This window comes from Polypterus senegalus, chromosome 11 (assembly GCF_016835505.1).
Source record: "Polypterus senegalus isolate Bchr_013 chromosome 11, ASM1683550v1, whole genome shotgun sequence".
In the NCBI taxonomy this organism is placed as follows: Eukaryota; Metazoa; Chordata; class Cladistia; order Polypteriformes; family Polypteridae; genus Polypterus; species Polypterus senegalus.
This window is the reverse complement of record NC_053164.1, coordinates 127,560,996-127,587,418: the sequence shown is the minus strand read 5'-3', so window position 1 is coordinate 127,587,418 and position 26,423 is coordinate 127,560,996. Positions and strand designations below refer to the sequence as shown.

Here is a 26,423-nt window from a genome sequence, read left to right as displayed (position 1 = left end):
GAATGGAATTACTGAAATAAATCAACTTTGTCATGATATTCTAATTTTATGACCGGCACCTGTATATGAAGAGAAAGAGAGAGAGATAGACAGAAAGATATATTTTAAAATTCATATCATAGGACTTCACCTGTTAATTGAAAATCAAACTGAATGTGGTTATATTTAAAAGTTCACACACACTATGTGACTTTTCTAACACATCTGGTTTCCACCACATTGAAAAAGAGCATACAATGCATACATTTTTGTTTGTATAATTCTCAAATATGAGCAAATAAGTTTACTCAGCTCAATAGGTCTCCCCTATATTTATACTAAGAAGTATATGGAATGAAGAAAACACTTCAAATGTAAGCCATTGTTGCATGATACCAAGGCAGGTTGATTGTCTATTCACGTTGCACAGTGGGCTTGCTGTTTGAAGCTTAAATGAGAAGAACAAGTGGTGGGGTCCATGTTGGTTAGGCAAAGAAGTGTTAGCATGTGTACAGTCTTTACAGGTCAGGATCAGCCACCCTGGGTTGGATTGCAGCACTTTACCAATCAGTGAATTTGCTAATGTAAAATTTTAACTCTGGGACCTGAGGTTTTAATTAATTTATTCTTTTTTTTTTTAGTGATTTTCTTCCCTTTGTTAGAGTGACTAATACAATGTGTCCCTCAGGGAACTTCACAGTTGTACAATACCTTCTTTGAACTTGCCATGCAGATAATTAACATTTGTGAATCCTTATGGCTCCAAATGGTCTAAGTACTATTACTAATGCAGTGTAATTTAAAAGGTTAAAAGCCAACAATTATTTTTTATTATGGAAGATGCAGAATTTTCTGAGTTGTAGTGACTTTCTTTAAAGCTCACACCCATTCTTTTGTTCACAGGTACAATGTAATCTGGATTATATTCTGCCTTCTTGGTATATCCGATGTCCTGCCTTTGTACTTGACACTGACATCTAGTGAGGTTGGTAGGAAACAAAGAAAATATACTCAGAAATATAATTTTAAAAAGTCTTTTAATAGCATTTAAATTTTTTCACTTCTAAGTAACATTTTCGATAATGATGACATGTAATCTTCTGCCACTCTTGTGTTCATTCAGGAATGTTGAATGCCCAAAGTAGAATTGCAAATTAAAGCAGACATCCAATACTGCCTGATAACTATCAGATAAGATTCTGTACAAACAAACAAATACTAAGTACCCCCTTACTTTCAATTCTATGATTGTTCAAGATGCAACTAACAGGTTCTAAAATTAGATTTAGGAGTTAATCTCAGTTTGTGGTGTGTTATTATATCACTCCATTTTCTTCATTTGAGGACAGTTCTTGTTGGTAATGAAACACCAACTAATGGCTCTCATTCTTCCGCAGCAAATGTTTTGATGTCCAGAGCAGTACTATATTTGTCAGATCTTCACTTTTTTTATTGCTTCAAATATTTTAATTGACGCAAATATTGTGTGATGGAAAAACACATGTAAATAGTATGAAATTAGATGAACATCTGTGGACTTTCTTTAATCTCATTATTGTTTCACTGCTAGTTAAGAAAATAAAAAAAAAACAATTAAGGGTTCTGAATCTTAAAAAAGCAAATCAATTGAAATAAAGGCAAAGCAGTCCATACCACCTGCAAAAGTAATTGGCTACTATTTAAGAAAATGACTGGAATGAAAACCTCCAGTCAATGTGGCGCTGCAGAATCTGAATTAGAACCAACTTAATATCATAATAATAACCACAGGAGCAAGCAAAGCATAACCAATTTTACTTTGTCATTATTTATCAATGAAAAATAAGATGACAGGACTCTATGTATGCTGGATTCAGAAAGTTTTCAGATCCCTTCAATTTCTGAACACTGTATTATTTGTGGTTTTATTTTTAAATTGAAACATTTCTGGTTTTGCCCATCAGTCAACACTCAATAACCATTAGTCCCAAAGAGAAAATATACTTTCAAATGGGTTTGCAAATTTATTAAAAATCCAAAACTGAAATCTTTTATTAATATAAGTATACATACCCTTTTCTGTGGCATCCAAGTTGCAGTCAGGTGCATCTTGCTTGCTTTAACTATCCTTAAGATGTTTCTACAACCTTTAGCAAATGGAATTGATTAGATATAATCTAGAAAGGCACTCACCTGGCATATTAGGTCGACAATTCACACTGCACGTCAGGACAATAAACAAGCCATATTCAAGGAAATCTCGATAGACCTCCATAAGAGAATTGAGGAGGCATAGATCAAGGCAAGGATATAAAACAATTTCTAAAGCTTTGAGTGTTACCAGTAGAACCGTGTCCTCAATAATTTTAAAATGTAAGAAAGTTTGAAAACACCTTGACTTTTCCAAGAGTTGACTTTCAGGTCAAGCTGAGTAACCATGCAAGAAACGTCTTGGTCAGGGAGGTGACCAAGAGCACAATTCATTCTAAAAGACCTTCAGAAGCCCACTGATGAAATGAGAGAACCTGTCAGAAGGACAGCCATCTCAGCTGCACTCCATCAATTGTTTGTGGTAGAGTGGCTAGGCAGGAAGTCAGTCAAGCAAAAAGCATCTGATAGTTTACAAGAACTCTGAAATTGAACCCTTTGGACAGAACTCCAAGCACTATGTTAGGTGAAGACAAGGCACTGCTCATCACCTGCTTATCATCCCTAAAGTGAAACATGGTGATGGCAGCATCATGTCATAGGGGTGCTTCTCAATTGGTTACAATAGAAAGGAGGATGAATGCACTCAAATATAAAGAGGTCCTTGATGAAAACTTGCCCCAGAGTGTGCACAACCGCAGACAATACTGTAGAGGCTTTGGGGCATATCTTTGACTGTCCTTGAGTGACCCAGCCAAAGCCCAGACTTAAACCCCACAGATCATTAGTGGAGAGACCTGAAGAGGACAGTTGACAGATGCTTCCTACACAGTCCAAAGGAACCTGAGAGGATCTATCAGGTAGAATGGCAGACACTTACCCAAGAAGACTCAAAGCTGTAATGCTGCCAATAGAGCTTCTACAAATACTGAATTAAGGATCTGAATACTTATTTGAAAGAAAGACTTCAGTTTTTGATTTTTAATAAATTTGCAAACCTTTCCTAAACCCTGTTTTAATTTTGTTATTATGGGTTATGTAGTGTAGATTGATAGGAAAAAGTGCCAGATTTATCCATTTTAAATTAAACTACAACAATGTGTAGAAAGTGAAGGGGTCTGAATACTTTCTGAATTCTCTTTTATTTGGTGGAAGTGCCTGAGCATGACTCCTTTGACTTGATTGGGTCCATGAACCTGATACCCTGTAATGGTATTGTCACGTCCAAAAATATGATGGAGCCAGTTCCTCAATCGCCATACCTTTGTTGAAGTGTGACAGAGGGTTGACTATCCTGGGCCATCATAGGAATGTGCAGGGTGACTGTTTCTTGGACAGGTTATGTGCTTTACCCAGCAAACTGAATTTTGAAGTTTCACCAGCCTTCTTATTTTAATGTATTTATGTATTTTATCTTAGGTTTTAGAACTTCCAGAATTGATTTAGCTTTTATTACATTGTTCCATTTTATAGCTTTCATTCACACTTAACAAATCTTACTTCCAGCTATCTTTGATTTATTTGTCTAGTTAGAGGCTTGTTTTATGGATATTAGCAAAACTAGAGTCATTGTGCTTTCATAGTGTGAAAGAGACACTCGGCTTTTTCTGATTCACTGGTCCAATTACATCTTTAATTTGAAATCATCCATCCATCCATTATCCAGCCCGCTGTACCCTAACTACAGGGTCACAGGGGTCTGCTGGAGCCAATCCCAGCCAACACAGGGCACAAGGCAGGAAACAAACTCCGGGCAGGGTGCCAGCCCACCGCAGGGTGCACACACACACACACACCAAGCACAATTTGGGATCGCCACTGCACCTAACCTGCATGTCTTTGGACTGTGGGAGGAAACCAGAGCACCTGGAGGAAACCCACGCAGACACGGTGAGAACATGCAGACTCCACACAGGGAGGATCCAGGAAGAGAACCCAGGTCTTCTAACTGTGAGGCAGCAGTGCTACCACTGCGCCACCGTGCCGCCATTTGAAACCACCCTAAGTTAAATTTTAAAAAGTGATTATCTGAATACAGCAGACAGAAGGCATGTCTTCACCCTTGACTTTAACACCTGCACTGTAGCAGACCACCCAAAAAGAGACCTCTATCTCGTGTCTGTTCAGTAACTTTTCTTCTTGTATCCTGGTGAATGACTTGCTTCTCCTCTTCTTTTATTTTACAGTACTTTAAGTCTTCCCTGAATTTCTCAGAGAGTGCCGATTCATCTGCACAACTGAACAGCAACTCTTCGGACAATGAATCGACTTTCCTTCAGTCAAATATCGATACAATCCTGACAGTTGCTAACGTAGCACCTCTGATCATCTTCTCTACCATCAGCACATTCCTACAGAGCAAGTATGTCACTTACTTGTCTGTTTGAAAGTCTAATGTAATACATGGAATTTGCTCCCTGCCTTATGTGAATTAGAATCTTAATGTAACCGTGACAGCTGAGAGTTTAGGACACTGCGCAACCCTGTGTGGTCGATGGAAGCAAGTTAGCTATGTGGGATGTCCGGCTTCTAATCATATTTTTACTAATACCCCTCCCCCCACAAATTTTTATAAAAAGTACCTTTTCCACTTACCTTCTTATTACTTTTTTAAATTATTCCAACTGGAAGAAGGTCACATTTGTACCCCAGGCAATAAAGAGTGGGCATATGTTTTCTGAAGATAAAGAAACCATGTCCTAAATGAGCTGTTCTGACTTTGTAATTAAAAGTTTGATGGAACAAGTGGCAGACCCAGTGTGCTTCCTTGAGAAATGACTTTCAGAAAGACTTCTTTTAATTTACATAAGAAAGTCTCCAACCTCAGAGAAGGAAGAAAACACATTCAAGGAAGTCTGGTATCATTTGCACATGGTTACCACTCATGAAGCCTAGATCCTGGCATTAGAATGGATGTTATCTTCATCTTCCAAGCTAATTGACCTTGAGGGCAGAATCCATAAAAATAACATCTTTATTGTTGGGGTCCATGAACAGACAGAGGAGACTCCTATGTTTCAGTAGAAACTATGGCCAGCGATTTTTCCTGACCTGGAAAACTTCACCCCAACTTCTGAGAGCTGACATAAGATGTATTTTCCTTTTGGCCAAGGCAAATTATCCTGAAGTTTCTATGTAGACCCATGGACTGTCTTCCAGGAAACTTGGTAGTTCCATATATGTTATTTGAGGGCTATCATATTCATTTATCTCCTTATTTCAACTCTGAGAGTGCACATTAGTGAGAAACAAAATAATTTGTACAAAACTGAATTTGCAGCTAATCATGGAGTTATGCTTCATAAAACATTTGCAAAATAAATAGTGTTTTGCTATCAATGATGTATTTTCATCTCACCTTCAACATTTTTATTGATGCGCTTCAGCATGTCACACTTTATTCTGGTGCACAGTATGGAAAGGTCGGATTCAGATAGAGATCATGTACCTGTACACACTGCCAATGTACTTTATTTTGTAAAATCCATTGTCCTCTGTGTGGCCACTGGCAAGTCTCCAGAAGGTTTTGTCTAGGATTGATTTATAGACAATGGGGAAATTGACCGCTGATATGTTACCACAGACCTGAAATGAGAAGTGTGAGGCAAAACTGGCCTTTTGAATGTGCAGGCAAACAGTATACAAGACAATTGGAGCCATGTGGTAGATCAGCAAAATTGAAGCAGAATTATAAGGTATTTGAAAAAGGGGACAGTATTGTTGTCTTCCTATCCCTTACAGAGAAATGTTCATTTATTTCTACTTCAAACAACTGTAGATGTTGAAGTCGAAAACAATGGAAGACAAAAACCAATTTAAAGTAAAAAGAAATTTCTTTATTCTTGGTGAGCAGAGAGAGTTGCCCTCCCAAAAAAACCTCAAAGCTCAGTGCCACTGACTGGTCAGATCAGACAGCCTGTCCAAAGAAGGGAGTTAGCTCAGTTTTATACTAGTCTGTTTACTAAACAAAAAGAGGAAGTATGGCAGTTTAATTTGAGGTCACGCTGAGTTTGCAAGTAGCTCAAGATGACTCATTAAATCATTACGTGCAGAAGTACACAATAGTCTTTATGGCTAGTTTTACAGAGACAGCACTTTGCAAAACATGTACTTCCCTATTCTTCTGCATCATCAAGGTTACAACACTTCAATGGCTATGTGGCAGTTACAATTTAAGAATCTTATTATAGCTCACATTTCGCACATACTGTAGGGATCATCACACATAATAACTGGTTATACAATATCAAAAGCTACCTTAAAAGTTAGTTTAGTACCTTTGCCTTACAGGAATACACTCTTAAAGCTTAGTGTCTATATTAGATTACATTTGTTCAGTTAGCTTAATACATCCTTAAGTGACATGTTTCTTATAGTTCTATTAGCACCATACTTTATTATTTGGAAAGACTGAAGCACCTTAATTCTAAATATTTCTTCCTCACAACTTTAAAATAGTTGTTTTAGTTATTTTTGTATTTCAGAATTGAACAATCACATGCAGAATTAATTTTATGGAAAATTAAACTTTGCAGTTACACTCTACTACACTGTTCATGCATATAAAATTCTAACAGTCTTAAAGAAGGGGGCAAAGAAAATCTGCAAATTGGAGACCACTCACAGCCTTTGACACATCTTACAATGTCAAATGGCACATGATGGTGTCAATAACTGCAAGGTGCTGTATCATCCTGCTAATAACAAGAAAATGTATTTTATAAAAATAACACTCAATGCAAAACCTGTAAAGTGTCACTCTGTTGGTAAAATAAGCCATTTAGTTACAGACGTGAATTTAAAAAAAGTTACAGGGGAACATACTTCAGGATAAATATTATTACTCATTAATGAAAGTGGGGCACACCTAATTATTGGCTAATGCTGCTGTCTCATCGATCTAGCATTCTGGATATAACTCTTTCACCAAGTCATTGTGCCTGTGAATTCTCCTTATTACTGTCAGTTTCCTCTGCGTTCTTTGATTTCCTCTTATATTCCAAAGACAAGTTGGTAAGTATACTGGTGATTCCAAATTGTTTCTGTGTGTGTGTGAGTGTTGGTCTGGCTCTCCATTTGATAGGATAGGCTCTAAGCCCCATGGCCCTGGATTTACCCAGTGCACATGTGAGCATATTTAAGAATGTGCCCTACAATTAACTGCTGTCATTCCCATTAATGGCTCTTAATTAATGGCTCTAATGGGATAGGTTTAGTCCCCTGTAACTCTTGTATTGGATTACATGAGTCTGAAAATGACATATTACGTTATGCAAGAACAACATGGTAGAGCACTCTTTTGTACAGTACATGTGTGTTTATGCTTTCATTCTAGTAAGTTAATTATACATTCTATCAATTCATTATTCATTACTGAAACCACTTATTTCAGAGTCATGTGGGCCAGAGCATATCCTTGTAGCATCATGGGCAAGGCATGAACCAACACATCACTATTGACTGTTTATTAATTACTTAGATTCCTTGTTAACTATTTTTTTTTAAATGTCAGAAAACTAATTTTTTATGCCATATTTTATAAAAGGTACATTAGATTTATAATTTTATTTTTACATTTTCCCATTAGGATAATATCACTGTCATCCTCCACTGTCCATTCAGCCAGTGGAGCACTGAAGGTGATCCACTAGGCTCTATAATGTTTAATCTGACATGTGGAATTCTCTTTTCAATTTCAAATTCATCTTTGCAGGAATGTAAGCCACAAGCAACTTATTGGCTACTTGCTGGTCATTCTGGCTGTTGAGATTGTGCAGACCATCTTATTGAATGAGTGGACGGACAATGCGGTAGTGGCCTTCATCATTCAACTTGTGTTGTTTCTCATAGCAAATAGTAAGTGAAAATCGTCAAAAAAAATACAAGGGGTAGCTTAATTAAATCAGAGCAAAACTGCTCAAAGGATTTACAGAACTGAGCTTTCTAATAATAGTTTGCATAGACTAGGCAATATGGAATTTTCAGTAAATTATTATGCAGGTACTTTGGCCTAGTGGTTAAGGCACTAGACTGCTGGATCAAACACTATCTGTGACTCACTGTGAGCCTTTGAATAACTCTCTTAAACTTCCTCAGCTCAGTTGTAAAAAAGAGCATGCAAGTCATTGAGTTGAACCTCTGCACTCATAGTTAGGTCTCATATAAAGAAAATGACTTTCCAAAACTAAGCTGCTTATCAACACAATGCTATAGTTAAATGAGAGCAGCCCCCCTTTATGTAATCATTCATTTAAATTACAGTGAAAACCTTACAATGGTAATAAGCTGCTGTTGTTATCTATTTACAATTTAAATTGAATAAACAACAAGAGCTGTTATTAAGAAATGGATATTGGATAGCAGTAATATAAAATTATGCCTAAAGATTTATATAACATTTTCTGTGCTTTTTAATAGGTGCTATGTTCAATAAAGTATGACCAGCTTGTCTCTGTCATTGATGTAATCTTGCTGATAACTCACTCAGCTATTTTAATTTATAGAAGTGCACTTCAGATCGAAAAATGTTTGTCACATTTTCTTTTGAGAGTAGTGGAATGTCTGCAACAGCAATACATGGCCTCTAGTTCGGTAGATGTGAGACTTGATGACTGAAGATGCTGACCTCTTTCCCCAAGTATGCTATAATGTATGACAAGAAATTGCAGGGTATGTCAAATTAGACAACAAAGCAACACCTTTCTGACACATTGTCACATTTCCAAAGTATTGCAAGCTTGTCCCTACCTTTGACATCCAATAATTTGCCTCCTGCCCATACAAAGGCTTTTCAGGTATGTCAAGTATAGTATATCATGGCATGTAAAACATGCAACATAAAGCACACAAGCCTCTCTTTTGTTTGTAAGATCAAAAACATGTTCCTTATTGCTTGTAGCCGCATTGCATACATTATACTTCAGGGTGAGGACTCATTAGCTGTCAGCTCTCTTACATACACACACACACACATGTCCACCTGTACAACAAAATCAAACCTGTTAGTGCTGCTGGCACAGTGAAATCGAGAGAGGCGGTTTGGGTGCTGATTCATGGCTATGGATTCTTTTCACATATCCTTCCTCTTTTTGAAGTATAGCTTAAAAAGATCTTTATGCAATTTTGGTAGATAAGAATATCAGTAGATCAAAATGTCAACATCACACAAGTGCACAATCCTTTTTTTTCTTTTTTTAGAGTTAATCAACGGCTCAATCCTACACTTAAACAATCCACGGCTGCATTATGAAACAAATATGTAAATCATTTCCCCAATCTGATTTAAGAAAATATATTCTTAATGTATTGTTTAACCAACTGTTGCTTCTAAACTGTGCCTGGAAGTAAAAATGTTTTGAGTGGCCTCCTTGTTCATTTCAGAGGAAAGTTACCCTCAGCATGGAATACAATTGCATTTACAGCAATAGATTCACATTAAACAGCAGAAATACTCCAGCTTGAATGTGTCCTCTACTAGCATCAGTTAGTTGATTGCATAAACGGACAGATTTCCAGTGCTTAAGAAGCATGTGTTCTACACCTCTACACAGTACTCTTCTTCTTCTCCTTTCTCCTCTAGGCAAGCTTTGTCTCCCTCCTCCCGACTCTGGCTCCCGGAGTAGTGGCTGCTGGTTCTGTTTATAACGCAGTTTATAGTGCTTCAAGTGCTTGGTGACCTATTCCCAGCAGCACGTCTGGGTGTGGAGGAAGATTACTCTGTAGGACTCAGCTGCAGATAGAGCCACCCCTGGTGGCACCTATGGATCCCAACAGGGCTCTACCAAACTCCAACACCAAACTCCAACTCCCATGAAACCCTAGTCCTAGGAGTCCTAGGCACCGCTACAACCCAGGGTGGTTGCCATCTAGTGTCTTGAAGGAAGAACTGTCCTGACCAGGATTGCTCCCCAAGTCCATACAAGGGCTCCAGCCATCCACCACTATATATATATAATATATATATATATACAGTGGTGTGAAAAACTATTTGCCCCCTTCCTGATTTCTTATTCTTTTGCATGTTTGTCACACAAAATGTTTCTGATCATCAAACACATTTAACCATTAGTCAAATATAACACAAGTAAACACAAAATGCAGTTTTTAAATGATATATATATATGAAAGTCAATTTCAGCCCAAGGGTTTTGCTGAGCCATACCTCAGATCCATGGAAACAATCATCTACTGTTTCTTCATTCAGACTTAACCAGTTCCTCTTCCAAATTCACCACAAACAAAAGAAATCTGTTATCATTTGAGAATTATCATTTGTCTTTCTCAGGAATGAACCAGGTTCATTTGATGTCATCCTGCCAATGATGTTGTTTTTCCAAACACAGGTGGTTTTGACTGCCCATCTCTCAGGTTCTGTTCTCTTTCTGCCTTTATTCGCTACTGCTTATAACCATTTCACTTCTCATATAACCCCTCTCTCTTTTGCTTTCATTGGACCTCCCAGACAGGTGCTCTTTTCAGTGTAGTCCCAAGACTTTTCTCACCTAAATAAACCTTTCTGTAGTTTAATTAGAAAATAGAAAACTACAGACAAATGCTGCCCATACAATACACATGACAACTGTTACAGTGTAATGTGAATGGTTGAACGTGAATAGGAAAAAGCATGAACAGGCAGCAGAAAATTGTATTATATTTCTATTGGCCATCAAAATGTTTTGGAAAATTATATTTTAACCAGTAGCGGCACACTGTACGATAACGTGCATTGAATGGACTTGACTTGAGCATTCCTTTCTTACTCTTTCTCTGTACGTTTAGCATTCGTTTGCTCAGAGGTTGATTCGCTTGTTGCTTCCTGAGCAGCTCTTCTTTTCTCCACCCTAGCGGACCGCTTCTTTTCTTTCGTAGGCATCTTTTTGCATTAAAACTGATTAAGTCAGTGTTTGTGTTGCAATTACTTAGTACATTTTCTTAAATTTTTCACTTAAGCCGGCACTTAAGTCTTCAATCTGCCTCAAGAAAGATTAAGATATGAAGAGGTAGGGGAAGTGCCAGCGAAGGTGGTCCTGCTGGCCACTGCTGAGAATTGATTCTTCAATAAAATAAAAATAAAAATAAATAGAGGAATAACTTTGGAGTCATGTGTACCAAACTTCAGGTCAATAGTTTGAACGGTTTGCGAGCTACAGGTGATTTAAAATCCTGGACAGACAAATGAACAGCCTCGGTAGCATATTATATAAAAAAATGTGATCTAATTGCACAGACAAGAGGCCACATTGTACCGTAAAGTGCACTGTACTAGTTCAGTTTTGGTAAATGTTATGTACCCTGAACAGGCATAAGTATATATTTTTGTTCAATCAATCAGTCAATCAATATTTTATTTTTAAAGCACATATAAAAACAACGAATGTTGACCAAAGTGCTGTACATAAACTCAGAATAAAACTACTTCTGAAAAAAAATTAAAAACATACATTAAACATATATTTATATAACATACAAGCTACCTAACCTGTCAAAGACAAGTAATAGAATAAATTAAAAAGTTTTTGATATTTGATATCTCATGCCTTAAGGGTAACCTTACCGTTCGTCCTACACCCTTCTTCGCTATCTTCTTGTGTTTCAAACTCTCTTACTGTCTGCTTCCTTCCTCAGTTGCATTCCCGCAGACTTTATCATTTTGAGGCACCTTGCTTACTTCCTTTCTGCTTTTTAAATACCACCAATGGTAGACAGGCCCCCATTACCTACAGCAGAAATATCATTCGCATTGTTGTGAATAATTCAGGTCTTTGAAGGAGGCTCCCATTGCACTTCTTTAGTATTTAGCAACCCAGTGTTGCTTGGTATGTTATTCACTTTTTTTTACTCTGTTTATGTAAAAATAAAAAAGGTCACAATCAGAAATTTGACCCTCTGCAGTTCGCATACCATCATCTATATGCTACACCGATCCCTCTTCCACTTGGACAGAGGCAGTGGTGCCGTAAGAATTATGTTTCTGGACTTCGCTAGCGCCTTCAACACCATCCAACCTCTGCTCCTTAGTGACAAGCTGACAGAAATGGGAGTAGATTCATACCTGGTGGCATGAATCGTGGACTATCTCAAAGACAGGCCTCAGTATGTACGTCTCGGGAACTGCAGGTCTGACATTGTGGTCAGCAACAAAGGAGCGCCGCAGGGTACTGTACTTTCTCCGGTCCTGTTCAGCCTATATACATCGGACTTCCAATACAACTCGTAGTCCTGCCACGTGCAAAGGTTCGCTGACAACACTGCTATTGTGGGCTGCATCAGGAGTGGGCAGGAGGAGTATAGGAACCTAATCAAGGACTTTGTTAAATGGTGCGACTCAAACCACCTACAACTGAACACCAGCAAAACCAAGGAGCTGGTGGTGGATTTTATGAGGCCCAGGCCCCTCATGGACCCCGTGATCATCAGAGGTGACTGTGTGCAGAGGGTGCAGACCTATAAACAGCTGGGAGTGCAGTTGGATGATAAATTGGACTGGACTGCCAATACGGATGCTCTGTGCAAGAGAGGACAGAGCCGACTATACATCCTTAGAAGGTTGGCGTCCTTCAACATCTGCAATAAGATGCTGCAGATGTTCTATCCAACGGTTGTGGCAAGTGCCCTCTTCTACACAGTGGTGTGCTGGGGAAGCAGCAGGGACGCCTCACGCCTGGACAAACCGGTGAGGATGGCAGGCTCTATTGTAGGCACAGAGCTGGACAGTTTGACATCCATGGCAGAGCGAAGGGCACTGAGCAGGCTCCTATCAATCATGGAGAATCCTCTGCATCCACTGAACAGTATCATCTCCAGACAGAGGAGCAGCTTCAGTGACAGACTGAGGAGATCGTTCTTCCCTGACACTATGCGACTCTTCCATTCCACCCGGGGGGATAAACATTAACATTATACAAAGTTATTGTCTGTTATACCTGCATTTCTATCACTAATTTAATTTTGTTTTTTATCAGTATGCTGCTGCTGGAGTATGTGAATTTCCCCTTGGGATTAATAAAGTATCTATCTATCTATCTATCTATCTATCTATCTATCTATCTATCTATCTATCTATCTATCTATCTATCTATCGCATTATGTCATTATCCTTACCACTGAGCCACCAAAGCAAACTGACAAATCAGATCAAAGCCAAACTGACCAATCAGATTGCTTGGAGTGACTGGACACACACACATTGACAGCAGTATTTTATTATATAGTAGATATTTATGAAAAAAACAAATACAAAACAAAAACATTAATTATGCCAAAACCACTTAAAGGAATACAGTAAAAATTAAAACAGACCAGTAGATACCTTTAAGCATCTCAATAAGCCAACTGGGGAAGAAAAGTTTTAAATTATGATTTAGAAATATCCATAGAGATTGTAAAGGGGTAAACTATCCCATAGAGCAGACCGGGCAAAGAGAAAGAATGATCAACCTTAAGCTTCAACAAGGATTGTAAGGTAGTTTTTAATCAGAAGGTTTCAAAGGCCTACAGGTGGAATAGAGGTGAAGGAGGTCAGAGAAATAATGTGGTGCCAAACTATGAAGTACTTTAAAGACAAATAATAAAACTTTAAACTCTATTCGGTATTTTACTGGCAGCGAATGAAGAGAGGCCAGCACTGGAGAAATGTTTTCTGCATTCTTTATGCTAGTCAGGAGTCAAGTGGCTAAATTTTGGATAAGCTGAATACAGGACAGTGAAGACTGACTAACACCCAAATAGAAAGAATTGCAATATTCAAGATCAGAAGAAATTAACAAGTGATTCTTGATTTCTGAGAATAGGTAGTGAAAAATAGAAGCAGAGTCAGCCATGCCAAAATTGGTATAACCCTTTATAGCTCTCCTGAAAACATAGGAAGCTTCTAAAAGAGTTAACTAAGTGGACAAGAGTTGTATTCTGCAAAAGCCCATTTTTCAATGTATTTAAAATTATCCACCATCAAACACAGCCTAATCTGAACACAGAACAGGCACTAAACCCGTAGTCCAGACCAGTGGTTCTCGAGTTCATTTCTGAGGTCCACTGGGGCTGTAGATTTTCTTTCTAACAAACTTTACTTTTAAGTCTTAAAGTATGGGAGCTGTTATTTCATAGTTTTGTTAATCTGGAAATAACAAAATGGTTTTCCTCATTTTTATTAGAATGTGGCAAGCATTTCTTTATGCAACATGGAGATAATTTAATGTGTTTTGTCTTAACATTGTTCTCATCATCCTGTTTTTCACAATTTCCAGGAGTTCTAGTTATTTAAGTTGTTATTTATTAATAGTCACACTAGTAGGTATGACACTCAAAGAACTGCAATTTTCTTTGATATTTAGTGTCATTTTCCGTGATGTCTCCCAGTTGATAATCATTTTCATGCTTCAGATACAACTTAGTGAGGAAAAAGGATCAAAAAGACCCATCCACATTAAGGTTCTAGAAAGAACCTTTATTTATTTAGATCCATAACAGGCGCCATACAGTAAATAACCATGAATAGATAATTACTGATTTGCAAAATACCAGCTGCTCATGATTTTTAAAGGGCTCTTGCTGCATACAGTAACATAGGGTAAGTCCAAGTTTTCTTAGTCTGCTAGTGTCCTACTAGGTAGCCATTCATACATTAAAGATTTTATTTTTTCTACATATTAAGAAGTTTTTGAAAGCACAAAGACCCAACTTTATATGTAAAGAATCCTTCAAAGAATGAAATGATTTTTTGTTAAGCAACGGATCTACTAGGAATCACACAACCCAGTAAAAAAACATAAAATGCCATTAAAGAACCATTATTTTTAAGAGTATACAGTGATAAAAGAAGAAAAAAAACACTTAGCTTATTAAACAACGAGTTCAGTTCAAGTTAAGAAAAGCTTACTGATGGTGAAAAACAGTGGAATAAAAACCTGCAGCCCCACTTCCAGGACTTAACTTGAGAACTAATGGTCTAGAGTTAAAATAAAGAGGATACATAACTGGAAACTGTTGAATAAAGAGACTCAATAAAGAACTAGACTTATGCTGTGTTCCATTTGAACCGGGAAGTTGGAATTTCCGAATTCTTAGTCAGAATTTTTAACTGGAATGCCGCCACAAGTCAGATTTCCTACTTGAAAACTCGGGGCTGGCCTGTTAAGTCAGAGTTTGTCTGACTTCAGATTATGACATCAATGCAAAATGGCAACCTACATCACGAAATTTATTGAAAGCTGTAGTATTATACTGTTTATTAGTACTTCTACCTATTATTATCTCATTAAATCAGTCATACTACCCAACTTCTATCTGTGAAGATATTGCTGCATTGTTTGGATGTGCAAAATAGCTTGTAATGTGTTGTTGTCAACTGACATAAATTCAGAAAAAGCAAGCACAACAAAGGTTTTCCTGGAGGTATCCATGTTGATTTTTTGAATACTTTACTGGAACTCAGTCAACTTGGGTGTGACATCATTCCAAGCTACGACATCCGACTTCCAAGGTAAAAGGAGCACTGCTTAAGTATCACTGCATCTATCAACAGCCCATGGATAAAAAAGAAAATACGACATTTAGGGACTGAGAGACTGTTCATCTTGTACTCGCTACCCGAATGGAATATGGACTCTAGAGAAGTTTCCAATAGATTCAAATTTTGCTTAGCAGTTTTTTGTGTGTACATGTCTGTCACCACAGATGAAAAAAATAACAACTAGAGAAATCATTACAACATATTTATTACTCTAAATCTGTCACTCATTCTAATTTTCAGTTCCTGTTTGATCGAGTGACTCTTTAAATACACAGCACTAAATTGATCTTGAGCCGCTGAGCAGACCAGAGGACCATTTTCATACCATAATTTAGTGAACTCAAAATCGTTGAACTGTGCAGACAGCTCTGAGTTATTTGCTAGAATTTATAATTAAAAATCACAGATTGCCTTGAAGTTTCTATTTCTCCTGGAAAATGTCAGCCTGGGAGCAGTCAATCTCAGTTTCTCACCATTTATCAAGTTTGACAAAGACATAGCTCCATTAAGAACACAAAGGCCAAAGACCTGAGCTAACAGCCAGGTTACACATACTGTAGATGGTTGAGAGTTGCCTATAAAGTAGAATCTTGTGGATTCTTATTGAGCTTGTAATGTTAGTATAGCAACAAAATGATTAAATAATGAATAAATGCATGAAATGAATAAAGAAGGAAGCAGTAGAACTAAGGAGTCACAAAGCACAAGGAAGGGTATATGTGACAAAAGATAGGAAACAACACAAAATCTTACAAAAAGATGTACTGTACAATTGCAGCTACTTTTTTTGTTTTCCAGGTTCCACAGCTATGATTGGATCTGTTGTCAGTGGTCTGGTGGGAATCTTTCCACAGCGCTATACCACAGCCCACATGATTGGACAGGGCCTGTCTTTCATCTTCACCTCTGTAGCACTCCTCATCTCCATGACTGGTATGATTTTAATCCCTTCCTAATTTCACAGTAACATGTTTAATAAAGTACTGATATTTTGGTGATAAGAAAATAAGCTAAATAGGACATTCTTTCAGTATTACAAAAAGGTAAATAGATAGATAGATAGATAGATAGATAGATAGATAGATAGATAGATAGATAGATAGATAGATAGATAGATAGATAGATAGATAGATACTTTATTAATCCCAAGGGGAAATTCACATACTCTAGCAGCAGCATACTGTTAAAAAACAATATTAAATTAAAGAGCGATAACAATGCAGGTAAAACAGACAATAACTTTGTATAATGTTAACGTTTAAGGGTGGAATTGAAGAGTCGCATAGTGTGGGGGAGGAACAATCTCCTCAGTCTGTCAGTGGAGCAGGACGGTGACAGCAGTCTGTCGCTGAAGCTGCTCCTCTGTCTGGAGATGATACATACACATATATATAAATATAAATATATACATATATATATAAATTGTTACTGTTTCAATATTTTAGTTGCAATCAATCTTTTCTGAAATAATATAAAATCATAAGAGTATCTAACAGTGGTGTATGATATGGTATAGCATGCACAGCAGAATGTTGTATTTAATTGTGAAAAATAATATGTCAGTATGCAGATGTATGGTTAATTGATCTGATTTATCAGTAATAAGAAAAATATTATTTTAATAATTGTAATCTCTTGAAGACATTTACAGTATTTTAGAACTGTTTGCACAAGTTAAAAACGGGTTGAGGAAGGTGGTGCATTTTATTTGCTTTTGCATGCCAATCAAATTTATACATTGTAAAGCTTACCTACACAAGAATGTAGAGAGTAAAGCTGAGGAAAGACAAAAAGCAGATTCCTCATTTACAAAGCTAAAAGAGGCACGAAATGTGCATATGCAACTTCCCATACAAACATTTACTGTATAGGGAAGCATCTGCCAACTATGCTGGTGTCATGTCTCAGACAGGGTTCCTTCCCTGGCTGGGGTTCAAATTTATTTTTTATGCCTCTATTGTTCTATTTTTGATTCTTTGATTTATGTTGATTATGTACATTATTCTTTTTGGTTTTGTCTATGTACAGTATAAAAGCTACCTTTGTTATGTGAGCAGTTACCCCAAAAGGTGGGACCACCTGTCATTCACTTGCAGGAAATGCTCTCAACCCTGTGAATCCAGAGGGTTTTCCACAGTTCCTGCCGGTTCATTGTGAATGCCTTCTAGAGTCAGTGTGTTAATTATCTACTCTTCTATTAGGGGCTAACACGATGACTCTACAGTGCTAGTGTATATAAGTCCAGGGGCCTCATTTATAAACTTTTGTGTGGATCTGAGCAAGAAAATAGGCATAAACCAAAAAATTTGATTTATCAACCATAATTGGTTAATCATGGTTTGTACTGTATCACCAAGTCATAGTTTTCCAATATGTTTTCTTTACAGGACATACTGACTGGACACATCAAATCTTCATTTTTTTCCTGATGAGTTCAAGTATGGTGTTTATTACTGTGTGTGGCTGCAGCATCCTTCCAAAATTTGTAAGTATTCCTCCAGACATTTTTGGCTTCACATAAAAACTGGACAGGTGGACCATAAGTCTGATTTTTTTCCTTCCTTTTCCATCTAAATTATTTAAATATTTTTTTTCCCACAAAATAAATGTATGATTTTAAAATAAACACAGGTGACAGATCAGTAGAGCTCTTTATTTCCTTTTGATCTTTTATACATTCTGCATAATCCAGCAACTATCTCCTAAAGAGTCCAGTGTCTCTGGCCTGGACACCACCATGGCTGGCTTTGCACTTTATCCTCAAGTTTTGCTGTTTTTTTTTTTTTTGTTTTTTTTTCATTTTCTGCATCCCAAAGATGTTTGTGCTAGGTTGGCCATCACCTCCAAAGTAAGCTCCAAAAGACTGAGTGCAGATTGTCATGTTGAGTGGGTCCCAAATAAACACAACAACAGGATTAGAGGTGTCAAAAATGCCAGTAATGCAAGTTTATTTATCACTCGAACAAGTATCACTGTACCAGTTAAGTAGTCTTGGTCATCAGGAGTATAAACATTCATAAACAGATAAATAACTAAAAATCATGTTAAAACAAAATAGGAGAAATAGCAGTACACAATCCAATCACAGAGCAGTAGTCATTTTATGAATTACAGCCATTGTCACTTACCCAATGAATAAAAATTAGTGACTCAGGGTTGTTTATAGGCTTTGCCTAATGCTGTCAGGATTAGTTGAAATTCCCAACGATCTGACTGTGGATTGATGAGTTTTAAAAAATGGATGGAAAGATGTCCATTTATTATACAACCTCCTGTTTTACTTTAGCCGCTATTAGCTTGGGTTTCACTGTTCTGATGTATCAACATGCCACTTATCCAAATGACCTCACTTATTAAAAATAACTTCTTTTTTTCCTCAAAAGGAATTTGTTCAATTCTACACAAGAAAACAAAAAAAGGAAAAGGGAGAATTGAAACAATCATCAACAAATTCAACAAGCCAGGATGCTACAGATGTTAAAGGTCTGGAGACAATTCACACTTACCTGATTATCGGAGTTTTTCTATGTAGATTGGTGTTCATGTTTATGTACAGCAATTGTCCTTTTCTAAAGTACACCCTGATGGATGAAGTGTAAAGCAAAGATCCATTTGTTCACTAATTAACAAAGAGGAAAACTTTATTTTAGTTCATAGTCTAAAGATATACAAAAGTTAAGTTAAGTGAAGTATATACTGCATATTCATCCATTATTAGCAAAGTAACTAATAACCTAATAATAGTGAATATAACCAGGGGTTAAATATAAAAAAATAATATTGTATAAATCAAAGTCATATATTTAAAGTAGATATCAAAATTACAAAACACAGAGTAAATAATATATTGAAGGAAATGTACATTAATCAAGTACAACAATCCAGTAAACTTGAACATAGTACATGGAAAAACAAAAATGTTAAATATAAAATAATAGTACAAATATACTGTACAAGAAACATCAAAAAGATAAAATTAAAATAAAAATATATACAGAAGTATTGGGATTGCAACACAGGAACAGTGGAGAAATAAAATATACTATAGTAAATAATATATATAAATGAATAAATCAACCAATAGAATAAGTATACTGTATGACACCTATAAGCAAAAAAAGAACAGTAATATGAAAACATACAAAAAATATTTTTACTAAGCCACTGTAAGAAAAAGACAAGACAAAGGCAGGGTGATACGGCACCTTGTGGCAAACCCTATACAATTAAATGAACAATAAAAGTGTGTTAAACATAGAGACGGTCACCCTCAGATAGGAGTGAATGATAAAGATTGCAGTTCTGTCGATTATAATGTATGTAGGCAGGAAGCAGAGGGTCCAACTGGGAAGACCCAGGAAGTGGTGTCATAGGTGGAGAGCTGTCAATCTTCATTTCTGCAGAAGCAGGAAAAGGGATGCTGCTATAACAAAGCTCCAGCCCCTGGATCAGCTGAGAATTACCATCACCAAAGCCCTTAAACTGTCTCTCATGTGCATGTGCGTGACACCACCTTTAGTAATAATCTTGATGAAGTTATTGACCATTTATCATCTCTTTGAATTATGTCAGTCGAATGTAGCAACACATTATTTTTTTTTTTCACATCTACATTATTTTGGTAATTTTATAATTTATATTATTTATATTTTTCTGTTTCTTTGTTTCTGTGTAATTTGTTTATACACATACTGAATTGGTGGATTTAAGTTATTGATGTAACTTAATTGCTATATCATATTACTCCACCATCCCTGTGTTGCCATCCTTACATTTCTGTAAATTTGTTTATTTTTACTATACCCATATATTCATCCAGCCATTATTTAATCTTCCTAATACAATTCAGCCTTATGGGCAGCTAAAGCAGGAACTAACTCTGTACAGAATGCCAGTCCAATTGAAGGGCACAGTTACATTTCTCAGAGCCAGTTTGAAATAAAGAATTAATTTGACACGCATGCCTAGTGGATGTAGGACCACAGCACATGTTAACATGGAAATTCATGCCAACTCAGGACAGACAACAAATGGGATGTGGGTTGAAGCCAGGACTTGGGGTTTGTGAGACAGCAGAGGTAACCACTGAACCACCACATTGTGTCCATATTATATAAAGAGCCTAAGAGAAGCTGTGATGAGAGCAGGCAGTTTGATATACTTTAGCTTGTCAATTCCCATTTGTATATAAGTATCAAAGAGTCAAGCATGTGTAATGTATTATTTTTCTTAAATCTGAAAAAGAAGTACCACATTTCAAATGTTTATTCTACAAAAATGCTACAAGATAAGGTAAATTTCATTATGATACAAGAAAGAGTATACAAAATAGTTTTTTTTACTGTGTTTTAAAAATGATATCTTCAAGGTGGTGGCCATCATTAGCAATACATTCTTCAAGACGATTTCTGAATGCTTGCAAGACTTGTTTGGCCATTTCAAGGAGATTGGCAGCTATTTTGTGGTGAATATCGTCCTTGAGGGCTTCAAGTTTTTGAGGTTGGTGTGTGTATTCCTTCGATTTGAGAGAAATCACACAAAGTGAGATCAGACGAATGTGAAGGCCACTCGACATTGCCACGCAAGAAGATCAGCTTCCCTGGAAACATCTCCTGCAAAACTCGTATGGATCTCTGTGCTATATGAGCTGTTGCTCCATCCTTTTGAAACCAGCCATCCACTATATCCATGTCTTCCAGTTCTCCAGCATTTCAATGTAAAGTTCTGAAGTGACAGTGACCGTTGCTCCCCCCTCCTCAAAAATGTAAGGGCCTACAATGGCAAAAACTGCAACGGCGCACCAGACCGTAAAATGATCTTTAATGAAGTTTACGAGGGTTGATTACGATTTCAGCCCAATAGCGAAAGTTGTGTTTATTTATGCAACACTTGACGATGGCATCTTGATGAACGGTTTGCAGAATGTTCACGCACAACTTTCAATGACTCTCCCAGTCTCTCTCAGTGAGTTCCTGCACTACCATCACTTTGTATGGATGAAAAATTAAGATCCTCTTGCAAAATCCTCCTGAAAGACGTGTTGAAAATGCCTAAGGCAGAAGCATGTTTGCATGCTGAACATCTAGGAGACTACAAAATTGATGCCCTCACAACTTGGATGTTTTCAGATGTTCGTACAGTCCAAGGACAGCCTGGAAATTTTCTGTTCAGTGTTGTACCCATCTGTCTAAATTTAGCCACCCACTGAAGAATTGTTTTCTGATTTGAAACATCACTGTTAGGAGGAATACTGAAGTGTGTTCAGAAGGCGCGATGTGTAGTGATGATGGATTCATTGTTTTTGAAGAATTCTTCAACGGCAAAAGCTTGGTGCCCACCAGACCAAAGCATGTTGCTAACTGACAACTACAAGGGATTGCCTAGCAAAAGACCGCCACCCCAACCCACTTGGTTGCATCTACCTTACGCAATGGCCTTGAGAAATGTGGTACTTCATTTTGGCTCACCCTGTACGTATTGTAGGTAGATAGGTATGAAGGAACCTCAGTAGTGTTTGTTGACACAGGTCTGTTAAGTAATTAATTGGTTAATGGCCCTTAGTGTTCTAGTTATTCTTTCCTCAGCTAATCCTCCAACAAGTCCACAGGATACATTATAACTAAGCTTGTTTCTTTAATGAAATTATCAAATTTGTTTTGGGTATTTTTGGTACACCGTATTAAGTCCTTAGGGGAAATTGTCTTGTTACATGACCTTTGGCAGTCAAGGTGCAGAGTCAGTTCATAGTAGTAGTGGCACTGTCATATCTACAGTATTGGTCCAAAAAAGAAAATCTAACAGATTAAAGTTCTCCTCAACATTATTTTTGATTTTTTTTGTGTTTTTATAACAAACATACAAAATTTTAATAAAAATAAACAACATTTAGAGATCACCCTATTTGGCAGTTTTATACCATCTGAACTGAACAGAAGACATCAGTTCCACAGTTGTAAGTCTACAACATTAGAACTGTCTTTAATGAAGGTGGAAAATGTTTGTAGCGGTTTGTGATCAGTTGAAGAATAAACTGCTTCTGTGTTCCTCATCCTTTGTCAGTATGTCATTGTACCTTTCGATGAGACTTGATTTTCTTTCAGGTATGTCATTCACTACCATCATGCATGCTAACAATTCACACAATTTGTCGAAAATTGGATCATCTGTTCACTGTTCTAGTGGTTTCTTGAGAAACGACTGACAACTTTCTTTGCCATTTTCCATAAGGATATGACAGAAGGATGTTGTTTGCGCTGTTAGCGGATCCTCCAACTTCAGTTGCTTAGATTCATTGGTCAATTAAAGATGTTGAGGAATGTCTGGTAACGGTGGCTGCTGCAGGCCACCATCTTTTTGTTTTGCTGAGACTCTGTGATCAAAAGGGGCTAAAGTAGTAACTCCTAGTTACTACTGGAATATTCTTGAAAATCCTAATTAATACTAGAATGTTCTGGAAACTTCCACTTACTATTAGAATGTTCTGGGAACTCCACTTTCATACTAAAATGTTCTCTGTTAATTTTCTTGTGTTATTGCTTGTAATCATTTAGCAAGTTAAGATCCATACACAAGAGTACATACTGTATGTTGTAATAATACAAATAAAATATTCAGAATGGAGCAACTTCTATATGTTTCATAATTAGGCCAACATGTCAAAGGTAAACAAGCCATCCCTAATAGACAAAAATGATTCCACAGACATCAACTCTTTGCATAATGGTTTGCGAACTGTCCATCTTGAAAATATTCTCTCCCCTGGTCCTTCCATAATCAGGGCATCCAGGCTGAGTAAAGGCTCCAGCTGTCCTCCACAAAATGTATTTCAGATATCGGAAAATGCTATTGAGATATCATGAAATAACTTAGTGTCTTTTTAAAGACATTTTAAAAAGCATTTGAGATATCTTGAAATACATTCAAGGATATCTGAAATGGAGCAGAGACCCATTTTATTTTTCGAAATATCTTAAAATTTAAGATATGCATTTCCAGATATCGCAAAATAGCATTTTGAGCTATCTCAAATATATTTTCAAATATCTTACAATAACTTCCTGCACATCTTGAGATATCTCAAATACATTTTAAGATATTAAAAAATATTTGCGCCCTGTGTTCACTGGGATTGGCTCCAGCAGACCCCCGTCACCCTGTAAGTTAGGATATAGCGGGTTGGATAATGGATGGATGGATATTAAAAAATAGCTTCCTGTGTATTTCACGATATCTCTAACATATTTTGAGATATCGTAAAATAGACAGGAAATACCATTGAAAGAAGAAGAAACTTTACAGGAAGTGATATTTTTGAAATAGATAGATATTGGGAGATATTTTGAAATGTGCAGGAAGTTATTTTAAAATATCTGAAAATCTATATCTGAAAATGTACAACATGTTATTTCAGGATATCTTGAAATCTGTTTGTGATATCATAAAAACATTTCCGATATCTTTAAATAGGTGTATTTTCAAAAATCTTCTATCAGTTTTAGTATTTTGAGATTTCTCTAAATGTTAATTTGGCTTATCATATAGGATCATCACTGTTCTGCTCTTCCACACATAAGTATATACAGTATGTGTCATAAAAAGCATCTATTCTGCATGATGCTGGTCAAAAGTAAAAGGTGATCTGGTTTCTGTTTTCAGATTGCGTTTTTGTGTTTACTGTGATTTGTCTATTCATATTGTAGGTGATAGTATTCTCAATAGTTGATTTACTGAATATTCCTCAGTAACAGAGTAACTTTTCAGTGTTCAGAGAGCACCTCAGCTATAACAAGATCCCCATTTAGCACAGGGTAATTTGCACACTGATCTACAATACATATTATTTATTTATAACTTCTCATTTAGAGCAGTCTCAGATTCAGTAAGACAGGTATTATAGATGATGCTACCCTGAAGCAGCAATTGATTTGATATTTGGTAAAGGATAATGCATATGAATTTTATTACTAATGGATTGTCAAGATTTTGTTTTTGCAAAGGAAACATTAATGTGAAGAATGGAACTGAAATGCTTTCTTTTGATGTCTCTTTAGTTGTATTCTGGAAGAACTTGTGCTCAAGAAAGACCACAGCCATTGAAAGGTTCAAACAAAATATGAAATCACTGTTTCAGATCTTTTTGAAGGTTTGTGTGATTTGTATATTTAAAATAGCTTCATTAACATCATGCACTATTACAAAACATTAACCACAGCAAAAGCTACAGTGAGAGTTTGATAATAAGTATTAGCATAAAAATTAAAAGTAGCAACTAGAGATGACAGGGAAAAAATATAATTACAAACTTGTAAACTAACAGCTAAGAACTTCCAATTGTTTATAAATGTTCCAGATTTAATCAGTTATCCCTTCAGGTATAGTCAGATATATAATCATATAGTCCTTAACAATAACAGTAAATGTAAAGTTGCACGGGGACCCTCTTTACTTGTAAGCAGGTAAATGTCTGGTTTGGGCTCAGTGAGGTGTGTCAAGCCCAAAATCTCTGCTTCAGAATCCTTGGATTTGTCTTTTTGAACAGAAAACTTGTAAGATGTTTACTGGAGATGAATTAACAGTCATTCACGTGTACCATATGGGCAAATGTGCACAAAAGGTCTTTTGACAAGGTCATTGTTGCAAGTTTAGCGGGTGGGCTTTAATTTAAAGTTCAATATGTCATGTCATTTTCTAACCTGCTTAATCCAGACAGGGGTTGCATTTGGATATCTGGAGCCTATCCCAGCTAGCATAGGGCACAAGGCAGGAACAAATCCTGGAGAGGGCACTATTCCATCACAAGGTGAACACACACACATACCGACAATACAAAAGGGCCAATTTAGCGTCAACAGTTCACCTAATCTTCATGTCTTTGAGCTCTGGAAGGAAGCCAGAACACCCATAGGGGAACCATTCACACACAGGGAGAACATGCAAACTCCACATAGGGAGCTCCTGGGACATAAACCAGTGATCCGCCCTAAAGTTCAATAAATTGTTTTTTATTAACTTAATTTTTAAAAGGTATAATAGAAACTTGCTGTGTGTGTTACAAATTTCCACTGTAGGTAATATTTCCATTTCAGTTATGCTATGTTGGAATGTAAGCATATGCTTAAAGAGGAACACGTCAAGAAATTTGCAGTAGGGACATAGATAGAGTCTTAACACTAAAAGGCAAGAGGTCACCAGTTTTTGTTTTACAGCAAGTTACTTCATGCCTGAGTTATGTTTGCTGCCATATGGCATGCTATCAAGTTAATATCGCAAGTATCGCAGTTGGCACTGGTACAAGGGGGCCAAGGAAGTGGGTATAAAACTAGCACAGAACACTCTTCCCCTTGTATGACTTCATTGATGAAAATAAAAAGGCTTCCTTGAGTTGCCCTCACAAAAATCTTCAAATGGACTGGAAAGTTAAGACCATTCAGTGTGCTGGCTGTCCAACTTATGCTGCAGCAGCAATATCACAAACTTAGAAGTAGTTTATTTGTTAAGGATATACAGAGGAAAAGAACACAAGCATGCCTATAGGGTGGTCCAGATCTAATTATGCAATTTTCATTACGTTATAACTTATTAAGTTTATTACATGGAAAATCACCCGAAAAATCCCGGACCATTGAGAAGTGTGCGAACTGACGACATGAAGAATCGTCTTCACACCGAACTGGAATCGTCTCCGCATAAATCAGTCATCCAGATAATCTGGATCTGCATAATTAGATCTGGACCACTCTGTATAATCTGAACTGGTGAAGTGTTTTTCTTCCACAGGAAAACTGTGAATTGTTCCATGACATTGACTAAC

At 36.8% G+C, this 26,423-nt stretch overlaps 1 protein-coding gene across 1 annotated transcript in view; it reads left to right on the top strand.

Annotated features, from left to right (window-relative positions):
* LOC120538607 (equilibrative nucleoside transporter 1-like) overlaps nucleotides 1-26,423 on the top strand; it is a 65,763-nt gene that overhangs the window by 23,437 nt on the left and 15,903 nt on the right. Inside the window, exons 3-9 of the mRNA XM_039767993.1 lie at nucleotides 883-964; nucleotides 4,293-4,468; nucleotides 7,820-7,962; nucleotides 16,412-16,546; nucleotides 18,001-18,098; nucleotides 18,997-19,096; nucleotides 24,664-24,755. Of these exons, the coding sequence (XP_039623927.1) occupies nucleotides 883-964; nucleotides 4,293-4,468; nucleotides 7,820-7,962; nucleotides 16,412-16,546; nucleotides 18,001-18,098; nucleotides 18,997-19,096; nucleotides 24,664-24,755 (826 nt within the window). The remainder of the gene's footprint in view (nucleotides 1-882; nucleotides 965-4,292; nucleotides 4,469-7,819; nucleotides 7,963-16,411; nucleotides 16,547-18,000; nucleotides 18,099-18,996; nucleotides 19,097-24,663; nucleotides 24,756-26,423) is intronic.